This window comes from Poromitra crassiceps (assembly GCF_964638095.1).
Source record: "Poromitra crassiceps genome assembly, chromosome: 2".
In the NCBI taxonomy this organism is placed as follows: Eukaryota; Metazoa; Chordata; class Actinopteri; order Beryciformes; family Melamphaidae; genus Poromitra; species Poromitra crassiceps.
Window position 1 is genome coordinate 45,707,688 of NC_139624.1, and position 15,229 is coordinate 45,722,916.

A 15,229-nucleotide genomic window follows, 5' to 3' on the forward strand; every position below is an offset into this window, starting at 1 on the left:
CGGTTATCAGCTGGGTCTGTCAATTTGGGATTTCTTTATCCAGCTCTGAGCTTGTGCACCTGAAAATGCTCGTGAACAGGAGCTCGTCCCCACGAAAGAGGCATGGTTTGTAACAACTAGCCAATCACAATGCAATATCGAGTAACCCCCACTGAGTGCAATTGTCGACCAAAATAACCCGCTGTACACCATCTTATGTTTTGTCTGTCAATTTTTCTGTCCTTGTCTTTTTTTATTTTCAACTTGAAAACTTCAATAAAAAGAAAGTTAAAAAAAAAAAAAATGCAATATCGACAGCTCCGGATTTTACAGCATCAGACACACCTATTTCCTCATTCATTGAAAGCCACATCAAAGTGGCAAATTAATGAAGCTTTACTGCATGTCACAATCAAACTGTGCGTTGGATATGAGTCTGTTACTGAAGGACTGTCTAAAGTTACCGCTTTTATTCACATCAGTCATTTGATTTCTGCTGCCATTTCTGCCTAGTGCCTACTGCCTATACAGCAGATTAATATAGGTCTACTCAATAAAACCCACGTGTTTTTTGCGAATAGGAGTGTAAACTCAGTCTAAATTTCCTAAATGCGTAGGCCTATTTAGATCATAACGTTAGAAATATAGGCTCTGAATCAACACGGTGCGGGCGTAGTTTTAACCCATTGATACCTGATGCAGCATTTGCGTGTATATCCCTCATTTGTGTGCGTATCCCATTAAGACCGCGAACCGCATTAACACGGTTCGTGGTCTTAAAGGGATACACACACAAATGCTGCATCAGGTATCAATGGGTTAAATGAATTAAAAATAGCAGCTCCGTTGCACACAGCGCACCTTAGTGTGCTTTGGAGACGTTTATGGTAACCTTGTTACGCAGGTGATTTAGTGATGTTTCTCCATGCAGCGTTCAGCTGCAATCGGCAGGGTCAAATGTGCTTGGGAGCAAATAAAAATGAATACTTCATGCTGGAGGAACAAACCATAATCTTAAGGAAATATGAAGAATTCAAAGATGTACTGTAGGCTAATAAAAACCAAAGGCAACACTGCTGCACATAAACTGCTGCACAGAAAGGAGGGCTGGCAAAAAATGCAGATTGTCTCAATGCGTAAGTTATTCAGCTTGCTTGATTTCGCCACCGATGTTCAGCATCTCCGTTGAGCACACGGTGCACAACAGAGACATATAGCCTATGATTAAATTGGTCTTGGCGGTCGCAAAAGACTCTTCTCTCCTTTTCCAGGAAGCTCATTTGTTCGTGAGCGGCACCTTTTAAGGTTTAATCTTATCCTTGCAACTTAACCTGCTATCGACCAGGTTAACTATGAAGCATAAGTTGCTATGGAAAAATATCTCAGTAAGAAGTTAACTAGCGTTGTAGCACGGCAAACCCAGGGTTAAACCTGAAGTTACCTCGCTAAGCCACTAATCTGGCTTCGTGGTATAGGCCTCTGATGTCGTTACTATTCTAAAATGTGTAAATAGTCAAAGTAAAGGAACACTTTTAAATAGAAAACACAGTGTACTTCTCAGCTTGGTTAGAAAAAAAAGGATGTGATTGCAACTGCAATCTAACCTGACTCCACCAGAGGTGCCCCCATCTGGCGGAGTCAGGTTAACGGCAATCTGCCATTGGCTGATCTGTGACAAAACAGGAAACCTACAGCCACCTCCGGTTTAGGCATACGCACCAGAGTCATCCGTCCACCATTCTTTTTTAAATCTACATTTCATAAAATGCTGTTAAAAATAGTTTTACTTGGTCAAACCAAGCAATTCAGCTATATATGAAATCATTAGAGACCGTAGAACATTTCACTCAGACCAAAACTTCAAAACAAAATGTCTTTCTTTTCCACAAATGTTTTAAGTTTTGGTCCGAGTGAAATGGTCTCTTGTGATTCCAAATATACCGGCAGCTGATTCGCTTGGTTTGACCGATGTCGATGGTTTGACCAAGTCAAACTATTTCTAGAAACATTTTACAAAATGTAAATGGGAAAAAAAGAATGGCCGATGAATGGCTTTGGTGCGTATACCTAATCCAGAAGTGGGTGTGACTTTGGCTCTCTATAAACTGTTTGCTACGTTTTGCTGGGCTGAACACTCCCCAGATCAGAGGTTAGCCAACAGGCTTGACTTACTGCTGCACCCGGCTATGAACACCTCCACATCCACTGCTGCATATTCCTTAATCACCTGCAGAGACAGAGACATCATCAGACACACCACGCAGATTAAATGACATGAGGGCACAGCTGGAAATCCATGGATCAAAACCGCTTCCAAAACTTCTAATTCTTCTAAAACAATGTTTCACAGTTTGAAGGACAGGGTTCGCATGGGTGCAGGAAATCCTTGAAAACACCACGGTTTGAAAAGCACTTGGATTTTTAATAAAATGGCTTGTTGACAACAAATTATCCCAAAATTTAGAAAAAACAGAGTGCATCCTGTTTGGGTCTCAACATAAACTGAAGAATGTTGATGACTTTAAGATAATTTCCAAGTGTTAAGTATTTAGTAGGGGTGTCACGATACACTCAGTTCACGATACGATACGTATCACGATACTGGGTTCACGATAACGATACGATACGATACGATTTTAACAATATTTTTTTAAACTTGAATAATGACAATATAGGCTATGACTGGAAAAGTAGTATTTTATTTGAAATGCACAAATACAAAACATGCTGTTGTGGGAAATTGTTATTACAATAACAACTAGAAAAAACATGAGATTGGAGATAAGGCTTATCTTGAAATAGAATGAGTTACACCGTCACTTAGATTTACTTTGAACTAAAAGGTTTCTCAGCAGTATAAATTCTCATTATGCATCTTCAGTTTTTCTTCAAACTCAAACAACAAGACTTTTCTTAATCTATTTTTTATGCATCTTCAGTTTTTCCTGTCAAGTAAACAGTTTTGCCAGAAACTCAATTGAATGGTTTCTCTCCTGTATAACTTCTCATGTGTCTCTTCAGAGACTTGTTCAACTGAACTACTTTCCACACATTGAACTTCAACAAACAAAGACGTTTCTTAGTCTATTTTTTGGAGAGAATTTTTTTTTTTTTTTTTTCGCGATATGAGATTTCATCTCAACGATACATATCGTGACGTTTTACTATCGCGAAATTTCGTGGGACGATATATTGTGACACCCCTAGTATTTAGGCATAGTAATAGACCAGTTTGTCTCATGTGATGAGATTGCCAAAAGTGTTATCCTGAGAATAAATCAAAGGCTACGGTTTTTATACAGACAAGGGAAATGCTTGAATTTCAAAAGAAGAAAGCTACTCTGTTCTGCCCTAATCCAATGTCTATTTGACTATGCCTCTCCTGCCTGGTACACTGGACTTCACAAAAGCCTTAAGCAAAAGCTCCAGGTGATGCAAAACAAAACAGTGAGATTAATTAAAGAAATGGGACCTAGATCCCACATTGGTCAGGGGGAACTCTCCAGCCTTGGTCTACTGAAAGTGGAAGATTGAGTTGAATTCCTCAAACTAAATCATGTCTATAAAATATTCAACAACAGAAATGCCCCCTACCTATCAATTAACTTCCCTCGTATCTCGAGTGCTCATCAGTACAACATCAGAGGCAGCTCCTCTAACTTTGTTGTCCCTCCCGTGAAGGGGGTTGGAGCATCGACCTTCCACTTCAGTGCCATCAAAGAATGGAATGCTCTCCCAGAGAATCTCAAAACCCAAAAAGACCTAAATCGTTTTAAAACCAGTCTTAAATCTTTTCTCTCTAGCCGTGCTCTCAAAAGAGAAAACATAGGATTATTTTAATCTCTTAAATTCTTTGCTTTAGTGTTTTATCTGTCAATGTCTTGTTCTGCCTAGTTTCTGTTCCTCACTGGACCCCATCGGAAATAAGCAGGACTTTCTGTTTTTTGTTTTTTGTATGATTTATTTAATGTTTGATGTGTATTGTAATTGCCTTGAATGCCAAATAAACCAAACCAAACCAAACCAAACCAAAAAGTGCTTGAAACTGATTGAAATTGTAATTGCAGTAGGCTACTTTCATAATAAATCACTATCTGACTGAATAGTTTCATTTTTAGATCAATAAATTAAATAAGCCGGAGAGAGCCTATTTGCTTTTGCCTTTTGCACAAAATTGTGGTTGTGGATCTGAGGAGGGCCAACTCACCGGTGACCCCTGGCTATTTCCATCCAAGGGGTCAGTGTGGACATTGAAGATTACAAATACCTGGGGGTGTACATTGACAACAAACTGAAATGGACTAAGAACACGGAAGCCCTCTACAAGAAGGGCCAAAGCTGTCTCTACTTTCTGAGAAGGCTGATGTCCTTCAACATCTGCCGGACAATGCTGAGGATGTTCTATGACTCATAGACTATGAGTCTGTGGTGGCCAGTGCTTTCCTGTTTGCCGTCATGTGCTGGGGCAGCAGACGCCAACAGACTCAAACATCTAATCTGCAAGGCCAGGGACGAGGCATGCCCATTGAGGCATGTCCTGCCTCTGGGGGGCAGCCAGGAGCAGTGGGCAGCTCAATGTACAGCGCCCGGGGACCATCTTCAGTTCTTGGTCGTCGCTGGTCAGGTGACGATCTTCTGCATGTTTTTAGTGGGGGTCCATACTGATGTTGTATGTAGGAAACCCCAGGGGAGCACCGGGAGAACATGGAAACTCCACACAGAAAGAATATTTGTTGTGTAGACTGACAGAACTCAACACTAGGCCTATCTGATAAACGAGTGAAGGAGGAACATACCAATTTAACGGCCTTGGCTCCCACCGAGTCGACGAAGCAGACGGGGGTCCAGTCCAGCACAATACATTGCACCGAGCAGAGCGGCTCCAGAAACACCGCCTCTTCCGAGTCGCACTCGCTGTGTCTGTCTGCCAGCTGGCCATTCCTCTGCTCCTCTGCGTGGTTATAGGACAAAACCTCGTGGGTCACGCCCCTCTCCTTGTCCTGGAACCAATCAAAACGAATGAAATGACATTTCAGACCATTCAGAGGAGTCTTGCTTGTGTAATTCAACGTATTTCTGGTTGAAACAAAATGTGGGGAGAGACTATTGATGCGGGGGGGAATTATTCAAAAGTGTTCAAAAGTTCAAAAATGTTAATCCTGAGCAAGCTTCTTCCACATTCTTAAAAAATTTATACATTTCCAACCCATTAGATATTTCCTCTCTCGCCTCTTTGGCTTCCTGACGTCACCTTACTTACAAGATTTATGGGTATCCAAGTTGACAAAATTCAAAGTTACCTCTTTGAGCCTGAGGGGGCCGAGGCCCGGCCCGACCCTAGGGCAGATTTTCACATCACTAGCTAGGGCCATTGTGGTCTTCAAAGTGTTTACTTTTTTGTATAGTGTTGATTTGATAGGCTTAGGCTATTTGAGATTGATCAAACACATAAGGTTCTGAAATTCTGACAAGCTGTAGGGCTCACATCGGGCTCGGGCCCGAACATGTAGGGCCCGGATTTGAGGCCCATGCAGGGCTCTAGCTTCAAATTCAGTAATTTGTTGCCATAACAACTGAAGTTGATTTGGAATTTGTGTTGTTACAGTTCAGGTTAAAAACAAATACAGGAATCAACATAATACTTCAATAGCTTATTTGTCAATACACATCTTAGCTTTCTCTCTGCACAATGCCCAGGCCCAAGCAAGATGGCCTGAGTGTCACTTTAACTCAGAGGTGTGACCGTGTCTAAAGTCTTGAGTCACCAGTCTCAAGTCAAGTCCCAAGTCTAACTCGCCATCTTCGGCTGCTCGGAGTCTTCTCTGAACTTCCCTACAGCTGTGCAGCAATCTCCGACACTGGGGACAACTGTCGCCAAAAGACTCATTTTGAAGGAATGGAAGTCCTCCTCTTCACCTTCTTTTCAGGTGTGGCTGATGGACATGGTCTCTGTTATACAGATGGAGAGACTCAGGTTCCTGAGAATCAACTCGTTTGGAAAGTTCTCAACTATTTGGGACCTGTTTTTGACCTACTTTTAAGAATGACTAGTGACAGGTTAGGGGTGATGGACGGCTTGCCCAGCTGGTTTCCCATGGACCCCTTCTGTAGGATCCCATACACAATATCTCTTACAAGCACATTAGCACTTTATGCGGCTGGTAACACCATGTTACAATGCTAAATGTCAAAGATGTATGTATTTTATTTTTTATTTTTTTCTCTCTCTTCTTTTCCTGTGTCTGAGCCTGTTTGTCTTGTATGTTTATTGTTCTATAAAATATTGAAAATAAAGTATTGGTGGGGGAAAGTCCCAAGTCTAAATGTAGAATACCAAGTCAAGTACATGTCATTAATATCAAGTCTAGTCAAGTCTAAATGTAGAACGGAACAAACTAGAAAAGTGCACTCGGTGGAGTGCAGATCTCCGCCACGACTGCGTTTTCCCCCAAGCTGATCCATAGACCATGTGTGTGACAAGACATCGCCTGAATGCAATGTGTTGTCATACTGAGATGCTATTGTAAATCATATATTGTTATTGTTATTGTCTGCTTTTGAGTGTTTTGTTTATGCATTCATGATGTGTTTATTGTATGTATTGTAACCCACGTATTTATGTTTTTGTAAAAAAAAAAAATTGTGCATTTATGTTAGAATAATTGTGTAGTTTTTTTCAGAATCAGAATCAGAATCAGAAATTTAATGATCCCCAGGGGGAAATGGGCCCTTTTCACAGCTGCCATTTTGTGTCTAAAAGGCAGGGTAAACACAGGTGCAACCAACTCACTAATTAGGGCCCCAGCACTGGAACACCTAAATGGACTGGAAGTTGGAAACCCTAATTAAGGATTCAGTGCACCTGTGTTACTTCCTGCCTTTTAGACACAAAATGGTGGCTGTGAAAAGGGTCTATTGGGACAAGTTACAGTTGCTCGCTCACATAACACACATAGCACAAAATAAAACTAGAACGACCGCAACGCAGACTTATGCCTCCGCCATTAGTTCATTCTTGAGTCCAAGTGGATGTTGGAGCCAAATTGGAAGAAATTGCATCAAGGCGTTTCTTTGCAGAATTGGATATTTGAGCCAAATGTGAAGAAATTTAGTCAAGGTGTTACTGAGATATGGCGTTACCGAGCTTGAAAATGGCATTTGTTAGGTCACTGTGACCTTGACCTTTGACCTTTGATAACCAAAATGGAATCAGTTCATCCTTGAGCCTAAGTGAATGTTTAAGGCGAATCTGATGAAATTCCGTCCAGGCGTTCCTCAGATATCGCGTTAACAAGCTTGAAAATGGCGTTTGAGAGGTCACAGTGACCTTGACCTTTGACCTTTGACCACCAAAATCTAATCAGATCATCCTTGAGCCTAATTGAATGTTTAAGGTGAATGTGATGAAATTCCGTCCAGGCGTTCCTCAGATATCGCGTTAACAAGCTTGAAAATGGCGTTGGAGAGGTCACAGTGACCTTGACCTTTGACCTTTGACCCAATAAAATCTAATCAGATCATCCTTGAGCCTAAGTGAATGTTTAAGGCGAATCTGATGAAATTCCGTCCAGGCGTTCCTCAGATATCGCGTTAACAAGCTTGAAAATGGTGTTCGAGAGGTCACAGTGACCTTGACCTTTGACCTTTGACCACCAAAATCTAATCAGATCATCCTTGAGCCTAAGTGAATGTTTAAGGCGAATCTGATGAAATTCCGTCCAGGCGTTCCTCAGCTATCGCGTTAACAAGCTTGAAAATGGCGTTCGAGAGGTCACAGTGACCTTGACCTTTGACCTTTGACCACCAAAATGTAATCAGATCATCCTTGAGCCTAAGTGAATGTTTAAGGCGAATCTGATGAAATTCCGTCCAGGCGTTCCTCAGATATCGCGTTAACAAGCTTGAAAATGGCGTTCGAGAGGTCACAGTGACCTTGACCTTTGACCTTTGACCACCAAAATCTAATCAGATCATCCTTGAGCCTAAGTGAATGTTTAAGGCGAATCTGATGAAATTCCGTCAAGGCGTTCCTCAGATATCGCGTTAACAAACATCCGTACGGACGGACGGACGGACGGACGGACGGACATCCGTACGGACGGCCGTACGTACGGACGGACAACCCGGATCCATAATGCCTTCGGCCTGGCTTCGCCGGCGGAGGCATAATAAACAGTAGTAAATGCGATAGTAAAATAAGCAGAATAAGAAGAAAGAACACAACATAGCATGGAATAAACAGTATTAAATGCGATAGGAGCAAAATAAGTGGAATACGTCTAAATAAGCAAATACGTAGAGTAAGTATACCTTACGTGCCAAATTGTCTTTATTGCACACTGAACTTATATTATTCGGCTTGCCCTATACGTTACACGTGGCTCAGCCAGGCACTTTTTTCAGTTAGCCTATCGGCTGGCTCAGTCTCAGGAAGACTGAGCGTCTCCGAGGTGCTCTTTTAAGAGAGGCATTAAATAGACCAATGACCACAGGCAGGAATGATTTCCTGTGCCTCTCCGTGTTGCATCTAGGTGGAATCAGTCTCTCACTGAATGTACTCCTGTGTTTGACTAGCACGCCGTGGAGTGGGTGCGAGTCATTGCTCATGATGGAGCGTAGCCTGGACAACGTTCTCTTCTCTGACACCGCAGTCAGAGAGCCCAGATCCAGCCCCACAATGTCCCTGGCCTTACGGATCAATTTGTTGAGTCTGTTGGCATCCGCTGCCTTCAGCCTGCTGCCCCAGCACACAATAGCATAAAGGAAGGCACTAGCCACTACGACTCATAGAACATCCTCAGCATGGTCCGGCAGACGTTGAAGGACCTCAGCCGTCTCAGAAAGTAGAGACGGCTTTGCCCCTTCTTGTAGAGTGCATCAGAGTTCTTTATTATTAGGGGATGCGGTTACGCGTAGCAGCCTAGCAGGGTGGGATTGCGGTTTCTCAAGGGCAGTCTGACTGAGTGTATGCCTGTGTATATGTTTTCATAACACTGGGCCAAATAAGCAGTCTGTATTTATGTATTAATAGTGCAGTGCCCGTTCCCCACAAAGCACAACCCCATGGGCACTCCACCCCCGCCCCTGCCCACACACTGAACTCCGTCAGGTCCCCCCTAAGCGCACTCCCCAAGTTTGAAGTCGATCCAACAAACGGTTTTCGAGATACGCGAAGGACAGACATAGTGAAAGTCCTGGAATTATAGTATAAAGAAGATATACATAGTGCAGTGCCCCGTTCCCCCGTTTCAACACCCCGTGGACATTCCCCGCCACTGCACTCCCGTCAGGTCCCCCTAAGTGTATTCCGCAAGTTTGAAGTCAATCCGACAAACAGTTCTCGAGATCCGCGAAGGACAGACATACAGAAGTCGATCGGACAGACAGTCCTGGAGGTACGTGAAAGCTGTGATGTTATAGGTTGAATTGCACAAAGTTTAACACTGACATTTCTTGGATTCCCAGCAATGCTCCCGCCAAGTTTGAAGTCGATCGGATGAATGGTTCTCGAGATACAGTAAACTGCTTTTTGTGTTGCCAGTAGGTGGCACTATGACTATGCATAAGTCCAAATTGCATGAAATGCAGCACCGCACTCCATCCGGGTCCGAGCAGTGCACTCCCCAAGGCAATCGGACAAAGTTTCTTGAGATAAACTGGTTTTTGTGTTGCCAGTAGGTGGTGCTGTCAAATTGCAAGAAATTCAGCTCCCTGCACTCTGTTGCGTCTCCCTAGCGCACTCCCCTAGTTTGAAGTTGATCGGATGAACGGTTGTCAAGATAAACCACTTTTTGTGTTGCCAGTAGGCGGCGCTTTGCCGAATGTCACGAAATTCGGCACTAAACTGTGTGGAGTTCCCATCAGCGCACTCCCCAAAGGTAAAGTTGATTGGACGAACGGTTGTTGAGATATTTTTTATTGTTGCCAGTAGGTGGCGCTATGCCGAATTGCATGGAATTCAGCTCCCTGCACTCCATTGGGTCCCCCTAAGCGCACTCCCCGAGTTTGAAGTTGATCGGAAGAACGGTTCTCAAGATAAACCACTTTGTGTTGCCAGTAGGTGGCGCTGTGCCAAATTAAATTGAATGAAATTCGGCACTGCACTGTGTCGAGTTCCCATCAGCGCACTCCCCAAATTTGAAGTCGATGGGATGAACTGTTGTTGAGATAAGTTGTTGAGATAAACATGTTTTTTTTGCCAGTAGGTGGCGCTATGCCGAATTGCAAGAAAACAGGTCAGTGCACTCCGTCACATACTCCTTCCCAAAGTTTGAAGCTTATATTTACAGTCTATGGTTTGAAGTCGATCCGACCAATGGTTCTCGAGATACGCGAAGGCCAAGCTAGAGGAGAGGAGGAACACAGACAGACGCACAGACAGACGCACAGACAGACGCACAGACAGACGTGGCCGATAACATGATCTCCTGGCGGAGATAATAATAATAACGATCTCCTGGTGGAGATAATCAAGAGTCCCGTATCAATTTAATATCTTAAACAAAGCTAGATATCTATGACTTTTCAATGCAATATGGTTTTAATAGGACAAAAACTTGGTGAGAGCATCATGAGTTTGATTTCTATCATCTGTTTCAACTTTAACAAATTCAATCATTCCATACAAATTAAAAAATCAGAATTTAAATTCAGTCTTCTGCTGGAACAAAGTAATTTACATAAACACAAGATGTCAAGTCAAGACTTTAGAAACTTTTTCAAGTCATCAAAGTCAGAGTCAGGTCTAAAGTCACCAGAACCCAACCCAAGTCAAGTCTCAAGTCTTCTCTTCATGCACCAAGTCAAGTAGCAAGTCTTCTCTTCATGCACCAAGTCAAGTAGCAAGTCTTCTCTTCATGCACCAAGTCAAGTAGCAAGTCTTCTCTTCATGCACCAAGTCAAGTAGCAAGTCTTCTCTTCATGCACCAAGTCAAGTCTCAACATACTCAACATAGTACCCCAAGGAAGCTGCCTCGGTCCTTTATTGTATGCAATTTTTGTTAATGATTTGCCATATGTACTTAAAAATGCATCAATGGAAATCTTTGCAGATGACACCACCATGTATGTCGCTGCGGATAAATCAGAGTCTGTTAATAGGCTGCTGCAAGATGAATTGATGCTTGTTTCCAACTGGGTAAGTGAAAATAAATTAAAATGAAATGTTACAAAAACTAAAAGTATAATGATAGTCTCCAGATATGCATCTACCGTAAATTCCGGACTATAAGCCGCACCTTTTTTCCCGTTTTTTGGCCTTTTTTGGCCCCTGCGGCTTATATAACGGTGCGGCTTATCTATGGATTTTTTCAAAAAAAAAAAAAAAAAAAAATCTCTCTTTTTTAGCACTCTTTCTAACTATAAATCCACTTCTGTTTTAATTTCCTCTCTTGCCCTCTTTTCACCACACTGTATGACACTGTATGACACTGTATGACACTGTATGACACTGTATGACACTGTGTGCACTGTAAATAACAACACAGGTGGTGTTGTGTTATGTTGTTTTGTTGAAATGTTAATAAATGGGAGCATTACATATGGTAATTAAACATTAAAACACAATAAAAAAAAATAAAAATAAAAAAAAATACCATTAAAACACCCGCGGCTTATAGTCCGGTGCGGCTTATATAAGAAAAAAATAGTCAACTTTGAAGGTGCGGCTTATACACCGGTGCGCCTTATAGTCCGGAATTTACGGTAGATCAAATCCAAAACTAAATCTCGTTCTCAACTGTGTAGATATCGAACAGGTCAGAGAGGCCAAGCTGTTGGGTGTGGTAATTCAAGAAACGCTTTCTTGGTCGAAACACATCAACAACATGGTGTCTAAAATGAGCTGTTGTACAGTACCTCAATGATCAGAAGGTGTAGAAATCTGTTGACTAATAGTACAGCAAGGCTTGTACTACAATCTTTGGTCTTATCACGCTTGCACTACTGTCCAGCCATATGGTCCAATGCCTCTAAGCTTGACCTGAACAGACTCCACCTCGCTCAGAACAGGGCGGCACGCCTCGCTCTACGCTGCTCTGTGAGGAGCGGTGTCGGTGGGATGCATGCCGCTCTGTCCTGGATGACAGTGGAACGAAGGATAGCATGTAGCCTTGTAACTGTTTTATTTAACATCTGGAATACTGGGAAACCAGAGGGCTTGTACGCACAACTGGACCCAACTAAGTCTAGACATGGATATACCACAAAGCATTAGATTCACGGTTTACTCTACCTCTACCAAAAACAAATGCACTGAAAAAGACGGTAATGTATAGAGCAGTTGCTTACTGGAATAAAATACAGAGAAATATAACTATGGTAAGGAACAAATTTATGTTTAAAAAAAGTAAAAAATTGCAGTTATGAATAATAAGATAGATTTTGGTCTTTGATTTACTGATTTGTTAATTGTGCAACATGTAAGGAATTTGTATTACGGTATGTATTATGTATTATATATTGTAATCAAGTATTTCAATTATAATATGATGGTTTCATGTGAGTATGGTAAAAATAAGGTCAGGATAAGTGTTTTTGCTGATGCAATTACTCAGGAAGACCGATAAATTTCTTTTTGTTTATGAGAAGAGTTGATACTGTTAATATTTGATTGACATGAATATTGAGTGAGCCTTGACTCACTTGTTTTTTGTTTGTTTTTATTTATTTTTGTTGTATTGTTTTTACTCCAATACTTTTGGACTTTTAATGTATGTTTGTATTTTACGTGTTTGGACCCCAGGAAGAGTAGTCTCACCTTTGGTGTAGACTAGTGGGGATCCACAATAAACAATTAAACAATTACTCCACAAGAATGTACATCAATAAATGACACTGTCCCTCCTTCATGTTCTGATGACAGTGTAAACAAGCAGGCAGTGGTTGCAACAAGCATAGGAAGTGAAGGAGAAACGCAGAGATGTTTCCCTCACCTTGACGTGCAACTTCAAAGGAGAACTCAGACTCTTCTGCTTGCTCTCCCTCAGCTTTTTTCGGGTCTTCCGGGTGGCTTGCAGGTGCGCAGGGTTTACGCCTGTCTGAAGGTTTCAGTGTAGAGAACATGAGGTTAGGGAACTGGTTGTTTTGTATAATAGTGCAGCTCAAAGGACAGTGAGGTCAAAATGTCTCAGTTCCTCTCTTATATGCCCCAATCTCGGCATAATAGAAACCAAATACAGAAACTAATTTCAAATCCTCTCTTCCCAAAACAACTTGTTTTCTACTGTTGGGTTCACTGAATTTCTCTAAAATCTCTTCTTCAAAATATGAGCAGCACCCAGCCACGGCAGTTTATATGTTTATACGATAGCATCAAAATGGTGCTAGATGCAATCACGAAACTTTACAGATGTGTACCGGTAGTCCCCCCCCCATTCCCCCCCCCCCCCCATTTTTCGAATAATCGTTGTTATTATCAAGGTCGACTTTTATTATTGAAAGTCGAAATTCGAAAAAAAAGAAAAGAATTATTATTATTTTTTGTGAGTGAAATGTTGCATTGTCTCCCCTGATTCTAAGTATAGTCGAATCGCTTGGTTTGAGCAAGTAAAACAATTTTTATAAGCATTTTAAGCAAGGTTTATGGAAAAATGAATGGCGGATGAAATCCCATGAAGAGGGAGAGGGGGTGACTTTGGCACCCCTTTGGCACTCAGATCTGAGCCTACTAAATATTTAATGAACCACTCATGATTGTCAAAACTGTTTTTTATTTTCGAAAATGTCAATGTCATGTAACATGTTCTTTACTCTTCAGTGGTGCAATGCTTGTTTGAGCTAAAAATCCACAGCAGAAGCTTTTTCTATTACGGTAATTAATAAAGCCTTAAGGTCCTTACACATCAAGAGCGATGCGAATATACGGCACGAAATTGCGATGCGAGTTTTGACCCACAGCCACAGATGTGTACACGTCGGAAGCGAATTTCTGAAAAATTGACCGTGGTTCGAAAAAATAAACACCACAATAACGCTCAGCGAAACTTCGCCGTTGGTATGCACGGTTGCATTGACTGATATAGGTTCGGAAAATATTATTGACGTGCGAATTAATCGCACGAAAAAAACGCTCCCGATGTGTAAGGACCTTTAGACTTAGAATCAGGGGAGACAATGCAAAAAAAAAAAAAAAAAAAACATTTTTAATTTTTTTTACATTTTTATTTTTATTTTCGAATTTCGATTAAAAGTCGACTTTGGCCAGCGAATTTCGAATAGTGTTTTTGCTAGAAATGCCCATCCCTAGTATAGACGCCCGACCAAGCCGGAGGTAACATGAGGATGCGAACCTGCGCCCCTCGCGTTGGTGGGCAGGGAATATACCGCTACACTACCCGGACGCCCGTGTGTACCCGTGTGTGTAAGGCAGAGGAGGTTTTTCCAGTGAGGCATAGGAGGATGGTCCTCCTCTATTAGATTGGGGATTTTATATAAAAAAAAATATTATAATTTATTTTCTTTTTTTTTCTTTTTTAATTTTTTTCTTTTTTTTATAATAAAATATCAATCAAATGTGTTTTTTCTTATGTGCAGACGCTCATTTTTTCAATCATTATATTCTTAAAATGCTTCAACAACAGTGACCTGTAGGGCACTGATGGAAAGGAGAGCTCCATGCAGACGAGTCACTCTGGCCCTGGTCCCAGCGTGGGGTAGGTAGTTAAAAAAACATTTGCCCTGTGGGCGTTTATTTATTTGGTAATTTATCTAATTAATCTAATTATCTAATATGTACAGATTCAAGTGTGCGGAAATTCCTTTTATATTTGTAATTTATCTAATGAAAAAATCTGATTGGTTGAAAGACACTTGCAATTCACAGAGAACACGTGAGAGTGATGTGTTTTCCAACCAATCAGATTGAGCTGGAGCGGAACACGCCCTTAGCCTGGTGAAACCAGGTGAAAACCTAATTGGTTGTTGTTGGATAGATTGCTTGACATTGATTGACATTCTGTATTGTCCAATGCTGAATACGTCTGAAAATCTTGTTGAATCCGCTCCATTGGAAATTGAGGAAATGAAGACCTGACAGGCTAATACAGGGGTGGGCAATTATTTTTCATGGGGGACCACATGAGAAACCCAGATTGTTGCTGGGGGCCGAACAAATATTGTCATGCCGTAACCCATGGATGGGTAACTTTGATGATAGAGAGGGCCACAAAAAATGTCCTCGCTACCAGGTTTTGCTGAGGGCCGAACGGCGCCAGTGTGAAAAATTTGGTGCATTTGAAGCCACGTTTAGAGG

The 15,229-nt window shown here is 41.6% G+C and overlaps 1 protein-coding gene across 1 annotated transcript in view; it reads right to left on the reverse strand.

Annotated features, from left to right (window-relative positions):
- The window catches only part of slc26a5 (solute carrier family 26 member 5), a 79,596-nt gene that overhangs the window by 4,291 nt on the left and 60,076 nt on the right, over nt 1-15,229 (reverse strand). Inside the window, exons 15-17 of the mRNA XM_083659437.1 lie at nt 12,912-13,016; nt 4,776-4,979; nt 2,152-2,206 (exon numbers count right to left, since the gene is read on the reverse strand). Coding sequence (XP_083515563.1) covers nt 2,152-2,206; nt 4,776-4,979; nt 12,912-13,016 — 364 coding nt within the window. The remainder of the gene's footprint in view (nt 1-2,151; nt 2,207-4,775; nt 4,980-12,911; nt 13,017-15,229) is intronic.